Source organism: Phymastichus coffea, unplaced genomic scaffold, assembly GCF_024137745.1.
Source record: "Phymastichus coffea isolate CEN01 unplaced genomic scaffold, Cenicafe_Pcof_1.1 PCOF00034, whole genome shotgun sequence".
NCBI lineage: Eukaryota > Metazoa > Arthropoda > Insecta > Hymenoptera > Eulophidae > Phymastichus > Phymastichus coffea.
In genome coordinates this window covers 2,169,282-2,190,040 of record NW_026706845.1, presented here as the reverse complement: position 1 = coordinate 2,190,040, position 20,759 = coordinate 2,169,282, and the positions used below count along the sequence as shown (strand labels likewise).

Here is a 20,759-nt window from a genome sequence, read left to right as displayed (position 1 = left end):
TAGGCTTTGAGTGTTTTGCAAAAAACTAATCGCTGCAGTCTTTCAAACGCAGATTGCTGTTTGATGTTTGTCCTTTGCCACCAGCCCGCAGCGGCATATGTAATTTTCGATAGTAGGAAGCCATTATATATCTTTTTCATGGAGTTGAATTTTAGGCCCCAGTTCGCTTTTGCAACTTTACTTAACTCGAAATAGGTGTTATTACAGTCTTGAACTACGTTTCTAATATGTTCTTCCAATTGAAAGCCCTTCGAGATCGTGATTCCTAGGTACTTGACTGTTTTGTGCGTTCTAATGTTGTCTTTCCCAATTTTGACTGTAGGGTTCCTATTCTCGTTTAGTTGGCCTTTTAGCCATATTAGTACTGTTTTCTGTACTGCTAATTTCATTTTATCAGACTTGCACCAGACCGTCATTATATTAATGATTTCATGGGATTGTCTTTCAAAGTCAATGCGTGTCGTTGCCTTGATGATGGGGAGCACATCGTCTGCATAGGCTAGTACTTCGTATCCTGCATCCCTGATTTCCCGGAGTGGTTTGTCGAAGATGACGTTCCAGCCTACCGGTCCAAGTATTGAACCCTGATGGCACCCTTTCGTCACTGTTTTCAATGTTTCTTCGAAATGAGCATATATGCCCACTTCTCGATCACTGAAGTAACTCTGGAGGAGCATATAGACATTCTTCGGGCAATTTCTTTCTTTCAATTGGGAAAGCAGGCTTTGCCACCATAAGGCAACGAATGCTCCTGATACGTCCAGTGGAATAGCGGCTACGTACTTGGTCGACGGATCAGATTCTGCCTCTTCTACTATTTCATATAGTCTTCTAATGGCATCTAAGACCAGTCCGAGCAGTTTAGAATATTCGATATTCTTTGAATCACAAGCTTCGCGAGTGTCTTCCCTAATTGGATTATATTGTATAATACGATCGTGTAATATTAAGCAGTAGGCAGCAGTATCTTCAGGAAAATCAGTCAAAGTTTCAAATTCTAGGCGAACATCGACTGGCGTGCTTTTTAATGTTTCATTTTGTTTGGAGCAGTCTATAACTATTAGCGGCACTTTATTAATGAAATCTTTTTTATTGAGTAACGGCTCGTTTTCTTTACCATAATAAGCGTTTTGAAAAATACTATACATATCGTAGAGAACAGGATACTGATTTTGATTGATATTCAAATTGAGATTTCCATACGGATAGCATTGTGAATTGAGGAATAGCTTCACAATACTAATATTACAATAATCAAAATTACTAGAATTAACACTCGGTGAACTTTTACGTTTGGCTTGAAAAGCTAAAATAACAAAGCGAGGCTTTTTGAATTGATTGGAAGTCCTAACACTCCAAACATGCTTTGATCTACGTGGTAATTTTGGATACTCATACATTTCCCAAGTACGATAACTCATTGTAAATGCACGATCTCGTCCAATCTGATTGAGTAATTTGATTTTTTCTTTGTCTGCAACCATCACATATGGCATAAACCATTCAACCTTAGTTAATGTAATTTTTGAGTTTTCTGAAGCATCAGGATTCCTTACTGGAATACTTAAAATAGTATTCAAATCATCTCTTGATTTTGTGAGAATAAGTTCATGCTTGACATTGACTACAATTTTTCGATAATCTTCAGCAAAGCCCATCAACATACTAAGAGGGATAGTAATATCAAAAAAACCTAGAGCATTACATATTAGAACTTCATTGTTATCACCCTTCCATCCGTCATTTTCAGTGATAGAGCTCTGACATAAATTGAGTGAAAGCCAATTTTTCATGAAGGTCGTTAAGCCTATATTTTTCACTTTATCAATTTCAATAGCATTTATTTCATATCGTATTTCTTTGAACAAATGACAGAGGGCGTTGTTGACTAATAAAGTGTTCTTCATTGGCGTAGTACCGTCCGGCTTGGTCAACCTACCACAAATATAAATCATACTGCGTGATGGAAACAGAGATACATCTTGATGTTGAATTGCTATATGGATTTCATCGCTATTATTGAAATATGATAATGAATAAGGCTGATGCGCATGAACTTCATAATGAGCTATAGACTCATCGAAAGCGACAGCTGAATAAATGTCGAGAATTCCCCCCATATTGTTGTTGTTGTTTTATACAACACATTAATATACATAATATTTTCTTCCACGATTTTCGACGACTTTTAGTCTCAAGCTTTGCAGGAATTGAATGTTCTGAGGTGTGACCGGTCTGATAGCTCTCTGTTGACTGGCCGCTGTTTAACATTTTTGTCTTTTAATATAGCCTCGGCCGCTCTTTATATTGTAAATGATACCAATTACTAAGATATGGTCTTTATATGTACTCGCACTGTGATGACTTCTCCTCGAAAGTTAACTAGGTTTCCGTCTTGATCAACTATACGAATTTGAAAATGATCAATGCTCCTCACAGACACTGGAAGGTAAATGACGTAAGAGGGAACTTCTATAATCTTATATCCAGGTGCGACTGCTGGGAAAAATTCATATATAGTATGTACTTTGCGATCGTTTATGTAAGAGCCTATAGTAATATTACACTCTACACATAAAGCGTTGACTTTAAGTGTAGTGACGGGTAAGTCAGAACTATGTGTTTCGTTTTCAATGAGCGTGCGTTTAGTGAAGCCTAAAATTGATCCAATAGAATCTTCTGGTTCAAAATGTATTTTTTAACTGCACTGAATGACACTACGTAAAGTATTATTATTTGGTTTCAGGCTAAACGGTATACCTTTAGGTGCTAATTCGTCGAATGAGTATTTTTTATACTAGTTCTATTTTCTATAGTTTGTTTAAAATAAATTTGAGACAAAGATGGCCGCAATTATATGTATTAAAATCTTGATATCTAATATAATTATACATGATTCTATTAACTTTGAGATAAAGCAATAGATCTATAGCCGGCTGTAGATTACCAAAACTATCAAACTACATAACCTTATTATCTTTCTTTTATATGCTACCCAATGACTACCTGGTTTACGTTTATTATCTGAATTTACAATAGCTGTCTCTTGATATCGAGGTCCATCGGTCGGTAGAGCATCACGCATGAAAACACCTCGAAAATTTGCAATTGTTAGTATTTTAGCATATTTTCTTATATCATGATCTGTCAGTGTTCGATTAGGTACAGTTACTTCGAGCTTTTATTTAAACATTTTCCATTTGAATATGGTTTCAGATGGAGACCATAACCTTTACGAAGTGGTTTCAAATAAAGTCCTTTACCAATAGCAATAGCTTCCATAGTTTTATTGTGTCTATGATCTTCTTTCAATTAATTTTGAGCGGCCTTAGCACTGTTAACGGCTTTGCTATTGAAGCAGCTCCTCCAGCTAAAGCTCCAGTGGCGCTCAAAGCAGCAAATAATGGAATTAAAAAAGAAAGAGCTCCACCCACTTTACTAGGAATTGGTAGAATACGAGGCATATTTATTTTTCTTCTTCCTCCAGCCTTCTTTACAGCTTCTTTAGCGCCTTTTCTAGCCGAACGAATAACAAAGCGAGATTTATTATTAGGTACAACACTTCTTGAGGCAGCGTTAATAATTTTTTTCAATGTAATTGATAGATTTTTACTTTTTACATGCGTCTTTCGTCGTTATGGTTGTTGTTGATGAAACGAGATAAGAGATTAACCCTTATCTTGTTTCTTTTCTCGTTTTAAAATTTTAACACCCATACCAAGTTTACTTTTAACTTTCATTATGTTGGCTACAGCAAACGCAGCAACTTTCTCACCAAAACTACTATCTTTCGCTTGCACTCTATCCCAGGCCTGTTTAGCTAGAATTTTGTCGGCTTCGTTTCTCGCCTCAATGTTTTCTCGATTTTGAGAATAAGCAATATTGTGATCTTTACAAGCAGCGTCTAGCGGATTTTTTCCAGGATCACCACGAGTAAGTCGTTTTTTCAATTTAGTTCCCGGCCCGCAATACTGATAACCAGGCAAATGAGATTCGAATGGTAAGTTATTAATGATCTTATTCACTCAGCCAGCACCACCAGTCTTTCTCTTGTGACAAATGATCATACCTCATCAGAAGACAAAGTCTTAATGAAACTAAAAAATATATAAATAGTCTTTTTATAGTTAGTAGTCTCATTTTTCGTTCGATCAGTGTCTAGAAAACAGTATGGACTTCAAGGAGCAAGCACTTAAGTTGCAAGTTATAAATTTTGATAATGTAGTTCAGATGGAAAACCGAGAAAAAAGACATGGTGAACTACTGCCTGACAGTATACAAGCAGTTTTCTGTGGTCCTAGTAACTGTGGGAAAACTAACTGTTTGCTAACACTAATCACACATGCTAATGGACTTAGATTCGAAAACGTTTATGTTTATTCAAAGTCCCTCAATCAATTGTTTGGCACTCTTGATTTTAAGCTTTGACGTTTCAATAGTTTTGTAATGACCTCATGGAAGTGTATCAGGATTTTTATCGAATATATATCGTTTATCATCATATGGACTTAATGCTACTTTCTGCACTCTTTCTGTTCTTACTTGCTGCAATACACTTCGTATATTGCATTGCTCCCTCCTAATAATTTCTAAATCCAATAAACAGTTTCGAAAATCTTCATGATCTATTGTTTTTATGATAGTATGTGCTTTTACGCCCGTTGCTTTCTTTATTGCTTGATGGTTTTCTATTAGTATACTATACATTTTACTTCGAAGTCCAATGAATTCTCTCATAATATTACCATTGCATTCATCTTTCATAATACCGAAAACTTTTTTATTAACTAACGGTATATTAAACTGATTATTTTCTGAGTAATCGGATGTATCAAATTTATTGATATCTTCTTTTATTATTTCATATATATCATCATCTTGAAATTTATATACGAGGCTATCTGTATCAGTATAAAGTAATTTTGCTTTATGAGGTAGTCTTTCTTTTATGTAGCCATAGTGGAAGTCATATACTAATGTTTTTGAGAGATCTAGCACACACAGTCCAATATATATTGGTTTTTTAATACTAATAGACGCCCATGATAACTGTATTGCTACTACATTTTCATCAAAGATTGAACTACTATGAAAGTTGGGTTGGGCGATCCGTACTTCTGCTCCATATCTGCCACTCCATGCACTAATTAATTTAACGTCTTTTCGTTTCCTTTCATCCTCCATAATCTTTCCGTATACTGCATTAATCATGAGGTTATAGAATAACTTTACAAATTCATTTTTAGATTGTTTTCTTTTTTCTGTATTCAAATCTACATAAGTTTTAAGCCACGGCTTTTGATTAAACTGAAGTGCTCTGTGTATTTGTTATATTTTGAGTCCGTATTTAATAGCCTGCTTTAGCGCTCTATAATAAATGACATACCGTTCTTTATTATACAGTGTTGTTAAAAGTTTTTTCTGTCTTGATCCGGGTGGTATGTTATGTTCAGGACAAAGAGGAGGGTCCTTATGTTCATCGTGTAGTTCTTTTGGATACTCTAGATCAACTTCTAAAATATATCCAACCTCATTATTATCGGAAACATTGAAAAAATGAGGCTCATCGATGTTAGAGACCCACTTAAAATTTTTATATGGTAATGATTGCGTCATCGCCCATCTATATAAATTGTTAACATCAAAGTACATCAAAGTCTTGCTAGGTTCTTTTTTATTATACTCTGAGCCCATATATCGATTATAAACTTTTGAATATCTATTACAGCATTGACTAATACCTCCTCGAATACCTTTTTGGATGAATAAAACCATGTCTATATCGGTTAAAAGTTCTAGCTCAATTTTTGTACACTTTAACATAGCATCCCATATTAATCAAGAAGTAGTATAATAGTGTGCTGGGTCGATTTGATACGCATCCATACAAGTTTTACGAAAATTTTCAAAAATATCGGCCAAGAGTAATACGTCAGTTTTTAAATATAAATCAGAATACTGTCCTAAATCAATGATGTCAAATGCATTCCACACTTTTTGTGCATGCTCATAGTCAGCTTCAGAGGTGTTGCTATCTATCAATTAACTATGAAAATCTTCGATAGGTGGTAATTGAGTCTGTTTTAATCTTTCAAAACTGTTAACATACTCATATGGAAAAACGCCTTTTCTCTTCAATAATTCTATTTGTGTTTTTGTATATTTATCTATCTTGAATTCATGCTCTACGATATTTAGTTTGGTTAAGTATGAAGCCAGTTTTTCGAGAGATGATGACAAAACGAAACGAATTAATAAATCGAAAATTTATAGTACTACCGTTCACGTGTTTTGCGAAAGCTATATATCTTTCCTTGTTTTTAGCTAAAACAGTCACATTTCCCTCAAGATTAGAGCTAGTAGCTATTTCTTTTATTATACAATGAGAATCATATCCAGTAAGGTTATGGAAGACGACTGGTATAAAATAAGGATTCTTATAACTTAAATTATAGGATGCGTGAGCAGCACCTCTAAATCGGCCCGTCAAATGATAATGATCTCTAACTGTTGTTTCATCACGTTGAAAATATTTTCTACATATGTGACACCCTTTGTTTATCTTGAAATTCATTTGATTACGCCATGAAAGATTCATTTCTATTGTATTCTTATATATTTGATCCATTTCATCTAACAAAATCTGAAATTGTTTGATAATCCATTGTGCGGGTGATTGTTCTTCATTCAGTTTTTTTCTATACATCTTAAAGACTGATTTGGAATCATCATAACTACATTTTATATAAAGCCTCACACTAAAGGCTTCATGATCTTGGAAGGATCGCCCGTTATTTGCTGGTTTCAATAAGCACTCTAAATCAGCATATATAATAAACGGAACCGTTTCTTTTCGATCATAATGATTAAATTTCAGAAGAGGAAAATTAGGTAGATTAAATCTATATTTATTTAATTTTGAACAATCTATCTCATAAATAGTCAATTTTTCTTTATTATTAAAATGGTGGAGATAGCGCTCACATAGATAAATTTGTGCACTATGTTTCGTTACTTGACTTCTAACGAGAGCAGATAAGTGGAATATATATATATATCCATACATAGTGGAATTTTAATTTGAAATTATCATTGTTATTTGATCTATTAGATTTTTCTGTTTCATTCTCATTAATATAATCACTTTGTAGTAACAAAAGATTTACATGCTTATCTTGTTTTAAAGTTGATACACTGTCCGTCAATCACTTTTGCCATGCTTACCTCAAAATTAGGCAAACTTGAAAGTTTTGTATCTCGGTCGGAAATCATCGTATCACAAAAAACAGCAGGGCATTTTAAAGGTAATTGCAAAAGCTTCCATTTAAGACGTGCAAAGACTTAAAAATGAAAATATGTGTTTTTTACAGTAAAAAACTGATTAAAAAAATTTCAATTTTTTTAACCGCGACTTAAATCAATGCCAATTTAGAACCAGGCGGTGGAGGGCAAATCGACCAGAGGTGTTCGGAGGGTAATGTCTTTCCCTTTAAAATTAGCCCTCATGGGGTTCTATTCGATGTTTTTTAACCGAGTTACGGCGTTTTTTGTAAAAAAATAACCTTTTTCAATCCTCAATTACTTCGACTTGCGTACGTTTTGGAAAAAAATGCCAAGTAGAAAAAAGTTTTATGTTGTGCCCAAGAATACGAAAATAAAGTCAAAATAAAGATATAGAGAAAAAATTTTTTTTCGGTTTTTTAGCGCATTAAAAAAATAAAGGAATTTAACTTTTTTTACGCTTCGTTTTAAAATGTCTAGGGACGTAGTAAATCACAAAAAAACTAAAACTAAGCGTAAAAAAAAATTAAATTCCTTTATTTTTTTAATGCGCTAAAAAACCGAAAAAAAATTTTTTCTCTATTTCTTTATTTTGACTTTATTTTCGTATTTTTGGGCACAAAATGAAACTTTTTTCTCCTTGACATTTTTTTCCAAAACGTACGCAAGTCGAAGTAATTGAGGATTGAAAAAGGTTATTTTTTTACAAAAAACGCCGTAACTCAGTTAAAAAACATCGAATAGAACCCCATGGGGGGCTAATTTTAAAGGGAAAGACATTACCCTCCGAACACCTCTGGTCGATTTGCCCTCCACCGCCTGGTTCTAAATTGACATTGATTTAAGTCGAGGTTAAAAAAATTGAAATTTTTTTAATCAGTTTTTTTACTGTAGAAAACACATATTTTCATTTTTAAGTCTCTGCACATCTTAAATGGAAGCTTTTGAAATTACCTTTAAAATGCCCTGCGGTTTTTTGTGATACGATGATTTCCGACCGAGATACAAAACTTTCAAGTTTGCCTAATTTTGAGGTAAACATGGCAAAATGATTGACGGGCAGTGTATATAATATGGTGAGACTTCGAATTTAAAACCATATTTTTTTAGTATGTATAAATTTATTGAAATACTATTTAATATTTCAAATTTAGGAATTTTCTTTACCTCAACAGGAAAGTTTATATCATCGAATTTCAATTCATTCGCAAAGGGCATATAATTTTGAATTCTTTCGCTATGCAATCTAGCTGGATGAAGACAGGCAAGCACAGCCCATTTGAAACATTCATTATCTGTATTTTGAACGTTGATAATTGCTTTTTTATCTGCTATTTGTTTTGGTAGTTGAATATATGAGCCAGGTTTCAAAGGATTAAATTTATTTATATTAACAGTAATACCGATGATAGTTTTTAATGTCCAACCGGAATCTTTTTCTTGAAATTCTTCTAAATTTTTAAGTATAACATCTTCAATATTTTCTGTAAACCATAATTTAAGATCTGTCGTTCTATAAATAGAAATATTTTCGGTGTTGAAATACTTTACTTGAATGTCCTCTACATTATCTTTTATTATGGTAAATTGAGCTGACATTTCTATATTTATTTTTAGAGCATTATGAATTGAAAGATATTTTAGTATTTATAATTGTAATAGTTTATTTACTGCTTTTAAGAATGACTTTATATCTGTATGTTCTTGATTGGCTATGAATGCAGTAATGATAAGTTTTTCAAATGCTGAATTTATTTCGTGCCAAATAACTCCGTCCCCTTCAATTTGGTTTGGAATGACTCGTAATGAATTAACATTTCCTCCGACTTTTATGATATTATTTAAATTAATTTCGATTGAATTCAAATGAGTAGCGCATGTTTCACATCTCTGTCGTATTGCTCTACTTAAGTTAGGCTGTAACATTTATTCTTCAAGAGAATTCAAAGCAGTAATTATTATATTATTCCAACTAATAAAATCATCCTTATTAGCGTCTGAGTTGTAATAGGCTTTCCATAAATCGCGTACTGTATTTTCAAAATAAGAAATAGAAGCCATTGTAATGGAAATTCGCGTAGGATAACTAGTAATACTACTAATACTACTACTAGTACTACTACTGCTACTACTACTACTGCTTTTCACTGCTAAAAAAGCTAGTGAAGCGGGCAGTCTCGAAAGACTGCGCTCTTTTCCAATCGAGCATGACTTTGAAGTACTATGGTGGCGCTGAAAGCAGCGGTTTCGGCTCTGTAGATTGAAGACGGGGTAGTCAGATGAAAGGTGGGTGGTGGGTGGGTGAGTGGTGGCTGCGCCTAGCAAGCTAGAGACGCTACCCCCTCTTTGGGTGCCCACACTCAGCTAGCATAAGCTTACTAAGAGCCCTACTATCAAAGGAGAGCGAGAGAGAGAGAGAGAGAACAGCATTCGCACTATACGGAGTACACACCTAGCAAGCTAAAGACGCTGCCCCCTCTCCAAGAGCCTAGACTCGGCCAGCCCTAAGCGCCCTACTATCGAAGGAGAGCGAGAGAGAGGGATAGAGAGAGAGAGAGCATCATATAATTTACCAAACACCCTACCGACTTCTACAGCATCCTACCTTAGCAACCTCTGTAGGTGGGTGGGTTGGTGAGTGGGGGGGGGGGGCACTCTATCGAAGGGGCCCACTGGCACGCGGGAGGTGTCAAACGAAAAACAAATGCCTTTTAATCACTCAGCATGAGGTCTCACCTTAAATTTAAAGGTATCCCTACCGTGACACCTTCATCGGGCGGCTCCTTTGTTTCTAAGAATATATCCCTTATACATTGGCGGCATCCTTTGTCGACTCCTTTGTGTCCCAGAACATACATTGCTTATCTACTATGAATGCACGAAGAGACAACTATACAATCTAATGAAACCGAGGTGTCAAATAGCCAGTCAACAGTCAAAACAATGCGAAAAAGATAAGTGCGAAAAAGAACAAGATAAGTATTGTAACTACAAGAGAGTGAAATTAAATTCGAAAGAGAATTGTCTCAATATAATGACTAGATATGTTCTTATTATTAAAAATTTATATATATCTAATAATAACATTGTATTAATAAATTGATAAATTAATAAAATTTTATATACATAATTTATCAATTTATAAATGCAATAGTATTATTAGTTATGTGTGTGTGTGAGTGTTATAACTAATACCATTATATTAGTAAATTAATAAAATTTAAGTATAGTAGTTTATTATTTTATTAATATAATGGTATTAGTTATATATAAACTTTGTAATAATAAAAGCATATCTGTGTACATTAAAATGATTCTATTCGTTATGTTAAAAAAAGAGAATTAGAGTAAATTAGAATTACTTACAATATTGACGGCGGACGTATTAACGGACATTCGAATTGTCCTAACCTTCGAAATGTCAATATTCGGAGGCGATGTTTGCAGAATCATCCTCTCCTCCTCCTCTTCCTCCTCTAACGTGTTGTTTCGCGGTCCCGGTGGAGAATTTACGGCGTTTTCTAGAATACCAAAGTCCTCGTCGAGCGCTGCTACGGCTATGTTCAACGCATCCTGCCACTCATTTTTATCTAGGTAGAGCATCTCCTCCACAATTCTCTGCACTTCTTGGTCACTTTCGCACTACATAGTTATCACTCACTGATGTAACGTTGCGAATTAATGCAGTTTTTATTTGCTTCCGCAAACATTGAGCTCGCAGCGGTCATTGGTTAACAACTTTGAGGAAGGAGGATACGTATAATTAATGGTGGGAGTAGCGAAGATTAGTGTGGAGTAGATTCGCCACTTGGTATTAATATACGATCAAGATCGCCCATGCGCTTTTTTTTCCTTGCAATTATCAAGCAGTGATCTGCCCATTTCAGGGCCACTTCCTCTTCTCCATGTTTAAAACTCCTTCGTAATAATAATTATTAATAAATTTGACCAACCTAATATATTAATTATGAAACAGCACTTTTCAATGTTATATATTATAACGTATAAACAAAAAAAAAGATAATTATTAATAAACAGTAATCTTGCGATTTATTTATCTCTATTATATTTCTTTTCGGTGGAAGCAACAAGTAAGTATAAAGTAGGTATCTTTTCAGTTATATTCATTATATTAAAGACAATTGATAATAATTGATAAATTTTTCCTAAATCATAAAAATAATATATATAGTTAGTACGCACTATCTTTAGAAAGAGCGACAATGGCTCAGACGGTAGAGCACTGTCGTATAGATTCAAAGAAGGCTAGGTTTGATTCTCATATATCTATTTTGTTTTCTTGTTCTTATATGAATTTTAACGATAAGTCACATCTTTTTTACTGAAAGATTATTATGAGAAAAAATACGATAAATAATGTTACTAATTTTTTTCTTATAGAGAATTAGATATAGACAATTAATTATTTATATGTACATATGTCAACAATTAAATTTAACAGAAAGGACAGGTAATTTCTTCTTAATTAAAATAGTTGAAATATCGTTATTAAAAAACAACAACAATAAAAAAAATGTCTCTAAAATCAGTACGCATATGTGATAGTTTTAAATGACGTCGCTCGTATAGACCGTTGAGTCAATTTTCCACGAGTTGTATGCTTTACATACGCATACATACGTGCGGGCGCACGTGTATGTATAATTCATAACAAATTAAATGAATTTTTAAGGAATGTCTGGAATGTATGGAATGAACGGAATGTATGGCACGTATGGCATGTAAGGAAAATCTTTTAATGGAGGATGGCGGGGGGGGGGGGATCTCAATCGTCCGCTATAAAAATGAGCTGCATCTCATCAGCAGTCGCATTCGCATCGAGTGAACTAGTGTAAAGTGTGAAAGAAAAAAAGGTGATACGAACATTCTACAATGAGCTCCATCAAGATTGACTATAGGTAATTATTTGTTTTATTGTTTATAGAACACACTTTATATTTTTTCCATATTTTTTAAAATTTTTTTTTATTTGTACAAGCGAGGCAGGGTAGCTTCACGTCTCTATTATCACGTCTTTATATTTTTTTCAATATTTTTTTTTAATTTTTTTTTATTTGTGCAAGCGAGGCTGGATAGCTTCACGTCTCAATGGACATGCACACACGTACGACCAGCAGAGCTTGCTGCGGCCGGCTTTTATTATACGGGGCAGATCGATCGAATGCGCTGTTTTGAATGTGGTATGAAAGTCTGTCGTTGGGAAGAAAGTGACGATCCTATGACGGAACATAAGCGCTGGGATGGCGGCTGCCTTTTCATTCGTAACAGATGTTGCGGCAATGTGCCGATCGGATCGAGCCCCGTACCGGTACCTTCTTGGAAAAGTAGAGATGTTAGAGATATGCTGTATTAGGCTCGCCACTTCTAGTGCATGTCTATCTTTATCGGATTATGTTAAATTATTACATATGCTGATGGATCACTGAGTAAGTCTCTTATTTTAGCATGGTAATCCAATTTCCAAATACTCTTTTATTTTCCTTATCTACATTTGTAAACATAATTTCTGGGTTGTCTCTGATGAATTATTTTGTTAGTTTTATACCTTGGTTTTTATGGTTTCCGTAATGATTTTCCTTTGTTTTTTATTTATATTAGACCTTCAATAGTTAATAATTATTACACGATTGTCTCTTTTTTATATTAGAATCTATATCCATGAAATTTAGCGAAATCTCCAAATTTTTTATTCTTTGAACAGTATCTTCACATTTAAACACCATGTACACTAAGCTTCCAGCTTAATGTTATGATTTCTTATATTTCATGTAGAATGTTGATATTTATTAAATTTTCAAACCATCTTTCGTTAACATTTATATCGTTTATTCATTGTCGTTTTTTGTGATTCCACTAATTTCAAAAACCTTTTTTTTAGAAATTTTCAAAATCTCAATTCACACATTCATATTCCTTATAATATAAGGACAAGATTATTACAAGATGTCTGAAATTTACAGTATTTATTGCAACGGTAGTCGATTCAATTAATCGAACCGTTCGCGATTCTGATTTTCGCGCGTTAGTTCTAAGAATTCAGAGAGAGAGGGGGCGCGCGATCTTTCAAATTAGTAGTTACGTCTCAGCTGTTGTGACAAGTAGATATCGCCGAAGTTATTTGCACTGTTTTTTCTCGCCGAGTAATAGTTACTGGTCCATAATAATTACGCGCGTGAGTGTAACAACGAGACCTACAGATTGCAGCATTTTGGTAGCAGCAGATTTGCAGCTGATAGGTGGTACGAGGCAGCACAGCTGATAACCTAGGACCGGAGGCAGTTGATATTTTGCTGACATCAACAATTACGGCTGATCACCGTAATTGCACCGCAGGGTAGGTGCACCTCCCTTTATTATCGCGTGTCAAAATATATTTATTATTTTGCTCAGCCGCGTTAGCGTTGATAATTTTGTATTCGCGCCGAGCGTTAGATCGCGCCAATTTTCGTATCTTCTCTCTCTCTCTCTCTCTCTTTCTCACCGAAAGTTATTTAATTGTAAATCCTGTTCGCGTGCGTCAGTCTTTCGGCCCGACAAAGACTGTAGTAATTTTTTATTAATAAAATCTACTAAAATTATTCGCTGATTTCGTCATATGATTTCTCCCAATAGTTTAAACAATTGAAATAGGCTTAAGTTTTAATCCGATCATAGCTAGGGGATTAAGTGTATTAGGAGCAAAGTCGATTACACTTGAAACTCATCGTGTGTCACAAGGCACGTGACTTAAGGTGAGTTCAACTCTGCTTGATCGAAGACAACCAAGTTAAGTCAGCTGACGTTAAGGCGAATACACGTACTAACATACGTGTTAACGGAGCGGCGGTTTGCTCTGCATCGTGGGAGTTTGCTCTTAAATAAATTTCTCATTTTGCAGGTTTAACCCCCCGTTACATTATATAATATTCTATGAATATTAAAAACAAGGATTTGATGTTAATTATACATATGGAAAAACTCAATTATTAATTTGATTGGATTTGCACCAGTATTCTAGATATTTAGCTTGACTGAATGATATATTTGGTCTCAGAAATGCTATATATTAAAAGTTTTTGTTAAAACCATCCATTGTATATGCATTTCTCTTCATGTTTTTAATAAAATTAAAAATATTATGATCAAACGAGAGAGAAGTAAGAATAAAATAATCTTTCTTTCAGTCATTAAATTTAATCAACATTGTTTCGTCACCTATTTTGCTTACCTCATCAGACTGTTCGCTTGAAAATTAAAGATATGTGTAAACTATAGTATGTAACTCATTGCTAGTCCATCTATCAAATTTTCGTTACAACATTAATGATAAAGTGTATACTACAGAACTAGGTACCATAAACAATCCCTTTACAGTCGTACTATGGATTAAAGATCGGGCACAAGGTATATCAGATCAAATAGTGAGACTGGTCTTATCATTATTAGTAATTGTTAGAACAAACATACAATATAACCATAAAAATTTTAGGCTGCTATTTTATAAGTTGTATTGAAAATGTATTCGTATGTTGTCGTTGGTTTTTTTATCTTGTAGTATTTTCAGTGTGTTTTCACAATAAAGTTTTTGAAGAGGTAAACAAATTTTGTATAGAAACGTTAGAAAGATGTTTCCTTGCTGTATTTTCTACACCAATTAAGCATTGCTTCAACTACAATGGCAGGCAAGAACAGCGATCTAAGAAAATTCAAGATTTTCATTAAATTATTTAAAAACCTTTGCCACAAGACGTTCTTATGTAAATTATAAATTACGTAATTTTTTATTTTTCCAATCTAGTGTAAAATAGTGTCAGAATTATTAAACTAGTTATTTGATTGATTAGAATATTATCAATCACAATATTCACAATGAAACTTGTCTACTGAGTATTAATTAAAATTATGAACATACCTTTGGTTGAATTGACCAGGATTGCTTGAAGTACGAAAAATAGCAGACATACTGTCGATATGATTTATATTTCCGAGTGTTGAAGCATTTCTTCTTATGTATTCCATGGCATCTTTCATTGTTAATTTTGAATAAGTTTCCAATATTTTTGGTTCAGCTCCGTAATAATTTCTCACCACATAAGGTCGAATGTACTGATTGTCAAAACGTTTGAATCTAAATATCGTATTATATTAGATAAAAAATTGCAAATTCACTTTCATTTCATTAATATTTGATATTTACTTATCGCGAACATGATAATTTCCATGCTTTCCTAGAATATCTTCAACTCCAGCCATAATGTGATCAATAATCTGAAAACATTATATAATAAATATAATATTGAAATTTTTAACAAAATAATTCTTTGTAAAATTATCTAAAAATCGGGTTATGGCACAGATTTTCTAAAATAACCTAAAAAGCCATTTTTTTTACTTTTTTCGAATTAATATTGAAGATTAGACAAAAATTTTATTTTTCAAAAACCAATGAATAGGTTTTGTAGGAAATTTCTTTTAGTTTCTAGAACTGCTCATTCATTTGCTGTACGATTATTGGTTGAAGAGATATTGGCTGTTGAATGAAAAACGACCATTTTTCATTCATTATTCGATATCTTAGTGTTAAATGAACATAGAAGGATGAAAGAAAGCCGAAGTTGATTAAATAACCTAATTAAAATTTAAGTTCATTTTAATGAAAAAAAAGTTTTAAAGTTTCTGGACTCAAAGAAAAAGCTTTGCAAAGATTTTTTTTCATTTCGATGCGATTATTTTTCATAAAAATACAGCGCTTCAAACATGGCCAACAAATTTGGAAATCTTGTCTGTTCCCTTAATTTTTTCGAATATTGTATTAGTAGACTATAAAACCTCTCAAATAAACTTATCAGTAATTTTCTCAAGACAATTATCACAAACAGCAAACTAAAAAAAAAAAAAAAATAACACAGGCCAACAAAATTTTGACAAAGGTTCAGAACCAGAGACCAGACATAATATATTCGAAGGATTTTGATGCGCTGAATCCAAATCCAAGCTCAGAATTGCACCAGCACGTCAGGATTTTGAGATATCCTTACCTAAAAGTGCGAAAATCAAGTATTTTCGCTATATTCGGTACTTTATAACATTGCGAATAAATTTTTTCATGCAAAACTGACAACGGCATCTGAAAGAGCAACTCATGGCCTACAAAATGCACTACCGATTTTTGTTTTTATGTCTTTTGGTAATGTAAATATCGTCGTTTGAAATTTAACACCTACGAATTTGTTTATACTGCAACACACCAGAACGAGTGACCAGACATAGTACACCCGAAGGATTTTGGTGCGCTGAATCCAAATCCGAGCTCAGAATTGCGCTAGTACGGCAGGATTTTGAGATATCCTAACCTAAAAGTGCGAAAATCAAGTTTTTTGGCTATATACGGTACCTTATAACATTGCGAATATTTTTTTTCGTGCAAAATTGACAACGGCATCTAAAAAGCAATTCTTATCGTACAAAAGCACTAAAAATTTTTAGTTTATGTCTTCTTTTATCGTCAATTGAAATGTACTACTTATCAATTGGTTTATACGGCAACGCAATGAATTTCGACTATTATAAATCAAATCCCTGATCTTGGAGCATTGTAACCTGCGGGGCAATAAACCTTGCCCACTTAACCCTAAATCCCTTAACCCCCGAGCCCTGTGACCTTCGATGCAATAATTCCCGTCCCTTTAACCCCAAATATTTTAACCCAAGAAGGTTATAACAAGCGCGGCAATAAAACCTGTCAACTTAACCCAGAATTTCTTCACCTCGGAATCCTGTAACCTGCGATACAATAGCCCCAGATTCCTTGTGGCGCAAATTACTGAGCTCAGGCATTAAGGGATTTGTGTAATGGCATTGAGGGTTATAACATCACAGGTTTCAGGGATACAGGGTTAACGGATTTAAGGTTAAGGGGGTAGTTAAAGGTTAAGGGGTCGGGGGTTTTTGGGTTAATGGATTTAGGGTTATGACCACGCAGATTATAGCCTTCTAGAATATCTCGGAATACTGACGTGCTGGCGCAATTCTAAGCTGGGATTTGGATTTAGCGCATCGAAATTCTTCGGGTGCGTTATGTATAGTTTTTGGTTCTGAAATTTGTCGGCCTGTGACAGACAGACAAATATTAGAATTAAAAATTTAAATAATTTGTTTAAATAAATTTAAATGTACAAATCTGACATCAAACTTGTGACTAGTAACCCTCAAAACCATGGAAATGTGGTGCATCTTGCAAAAATATTCTATTATACAGGAATTTGTTTAAAGAAATTTTTTAAATAAAATACATATTGCAAATCTGATATCAGATTCATAACCAGAGACATCAAAAATCAGCAAAAGTACGTGCAACTTGCAAAAACATCGAGTCTTGCAACATTTGTTTAAATAAATTGTTTAAATAAATCTAAATTCACATTTCGGACATCAAACTCGTAATCAGTGACCCCTAAAACCATGGAAATGAGGTGCAACTTGCAAAAATATTCAATTGTGCAAAAATTTGTTTAAACAAATTGTTTGAATAAAATAAGTTTTGAAAATCTGATATCCGATACGATCAGCGGAATCAAAAACCGTGAAATCTTTCATTCGTTTTTGAAATTCTGTAGATAGATGATGTAGAATATTACGTAACTTAAAATGTATGATTGTATGCTGAAGCTGAGATAGGAGAAAGCTGAGATAACTGATTTTGTGACATGCTAATCCTTCCGTGTTAGAGATCACGTTTGAGTGGCGGGCTAACGGTTGAATTTCCTGTAAATGCTATTATCTTATTTTCTTCTACTTCCAAAATGAGTTCCAGAAGCCCTTGTGCAAGAAAAATTGATACATTTTGTTTGTGGGAAGTTTCAAACAACTTCTTATCGACGATCGATTAATGATTCAATCAAAACTCTATATATGAAATGTTATAAGGTTCCGATCGACAATTTAGATAAGACGTGGGTACCATCTTCAATTTGTAATTCTTGCAGACTTGCTATGTTGAAGTGGGATGATAATAGCAGCAATATCACTGTTATTGAACCGATGATCTGGCGTGAGCCCAAGGACCATGAAGCTGATTGTTACTTCTGCTTATGTAATACAACGGAGTTCAATAAACAAAATTCAAATAAAATCATCTACCCTGCGGTAGCGAGTGTAACACCAGCCAAAGTAGGAAAAGTAAGTAAACCCGGAAAAGAAATTGGTTCGGCAAAAGTTGAACCGATGGATATTGATACAACTGAAGATGTCTCTTTTGAAGATAGTTCTGATGACGAGAGTCCTAAGCTTTTTTATCAAAGTTTGTTAGATGATTTTATTCGAGACCTCAATCTTCCAACGGAGAAAGCTGAACTCTGTGCTTCAAGACTCCAAGAAAGGAAGCTATTATTACCTGGAACAAAAGTGTCAATTTACAGAAACCGAGAAGAGGCGTTCATAAAGTACTTCACAATGGAGGATGTGATAGTGTACTGTAATAACATCGAAGAATTGGTTAACTTGTATATCCAAGATTTGTACAAGCCAGAAAACTAGCGTCTCTTCATTGATTCTTCCACACAAAGTCTCAAAGCTGTGTTACTACACAACGGAAATAAATATGCGGCACTTCCTGTAGGTCACTCAACTGCACTAAAAGAATTATACAATAGTTTTCAATTTCTACTGGAAAAAATAAATTACAAGACTCACAATTAGCTTGTTTGTGGTGACTTTAAGATGATAAATCTTATAGTTGGCTTGCAGGTGGGAAATACCAAATATCCGTGTTTCCTCTGCCTTTGGGACAGCCGTGCAAGAGACAAGCATTGGGAAACAAAAAAATGGCCCACAAGATCAGAATGGAAAATAGGTTCTCACAATGTCGCCTACGTAGATCTTGTTGATAGAGAGAGAGTATTACTGCCACCACTTCACATCAAATTAGGTTTAATGAAACAGTTTGTGAAAGCCTTGAATAAAGAAGGTAAATGTTTCAATCATTTAAAAGCTACATTTCCGAAATTGAGTGATGCAAAAATTAAGGACGGCATTTTGGTTGGGCCTGATATACGAAAACTCATGAAAGATGATACATTTATCGAAACCATGACTCTCGTTGAAAAGAATGCTTGGTTGAGCTTCAAAGATGTTACAGAAAAATTTTTAGGCAATAATCGAGACCCGCAGTTTGAAACTATTGTGTCCAACATGTTACAGAATTTCCGAAAAATGGGTTGTCTAATGAGCCTTAAAATACACTTCCTTCATTCTCATTTGGACTATTTCCCAGAAAATCTTGGAGCATATAGTGAGGAGATGGGTGAACGATTTCACCAAGACTTTAAACAAAAGGAACAACACTACCAAGGAAGGTGGGACGAAAAAATGATGGCCGACTACAGCTGGTCATTGAAAAGGGATGATAATAACTCTACTAGTCACAAACGTAAATCTCTTCAACGATCCTTAGAAATGAAGCACCAACGTTTTCACAAAAAGAAAGCATAACATCACAGAATTGGCGGTTATAGGTTTAAGAATATACATTCTAAAGATTGTCAGCTTCTTAGTGTAACCTCTCTAACTACATTGGAGCTTAGGTTGAAATGCTATGGATTACAGTCCACTTAAATTAATTTGTCCTGTGCTTGACCCTCACTGTTCACTGCATTTAGTTTAACCTGTTGTGAGTTTAGGGCTCGCAGATCACAGCGAACGTAAGTTCACTTGTAGTGGTCTAGAGCTCGAAGGTTACTGCGCATATAGGTTATACTATCGTGGATTCTAGTTTGCAAGTTATATCGTACTCTATATACCTGTTGCGGATTATAGCGCGCTTAAATTAACCTGTAGCAGGTTATAGCGAATTTAGGTTAACTTACCGTGATTTTGAGCTTGCAGGTTATAGCGCACTTAAGTTAATCTGTCGCTGGTTCTAGAGTTATAGGATTTTCAGTGCATTTAGGTTATAACCATCTGCCTTAACCTGCCCTAAATTTATAGCTGCCATTTTAGAGTGCATCTAATAAATTCAGCTAGATTCGCCGTAAATTAGTACAATGGTACACCTTTATATGCCAGTGTTTGGATCGCGATATTGTGCGGTACCCTTATAATTAAATATTCTACAATCAAACCACGGAAGGACCGAAGTACCCGTGAAGCTTGGAAACTGCTCAAGTCCCAGGTCGCTCGGCTGTCAAAAAGGCCTACACTTTACGGGGCAAATTCGCTTCACGCGAATTAGCACCTATCACTGTACTATTCTTATCAAATCTCTATTTGAATCATTCATAATTCTTATTTATCTCACTATTTATCACAATTACGTTTTATTTATTTTTTTTATTTGAATCTAAAGATTTGAAAGTAGTGAAATCAGTTTTAGAACTGCACGGATGCTAATTTGTTTTATAAACAGCTTACATAAATGAAGTAGGATTGTATTTAATATCTTTTAACATCATCACGGCAAATCAATGAGTCTGGTATTATTT

General features: G+C 34.1%; 1 protein-coding gene across 8 annotated transcripts in view; it reads right to left on the bottom strand.

Moving 5' to 3' along the window:
* Positions 1 to 20,759, bottom strand: part of LOC131663385 (probable Na(+)/H(+) antiporter nhx-9) — a 1,718,187-nt gene that overhangs the window by 635,830 nt on the left and 1,061,598 nt on the right. For all 8 annotated transcript variants that reach the window (XR_009301845.1, XR_009301846.1, XR_009301847.1 and 5 more), the window contains 2 exons: positions 15,479 to 15,549; positions 15,194 to 15,409 (listed from right to left, as the gene is read on the bottom strand). Coding sequence is in view for 5 of the 8 variants with exons in the window: in XM_058933773.1 (XP_058789756.1) it covers positions 15,194 to 15,409; positions 15,479 to 15,549 (287 nt within the window). In the remaining 3 variants the exon portion in view is untranslated. The remainder of the gene's footprint in view (positions 1 to 15,193; positions 15,410 to 15,478; positions 15,550 to 20,759) is intronic.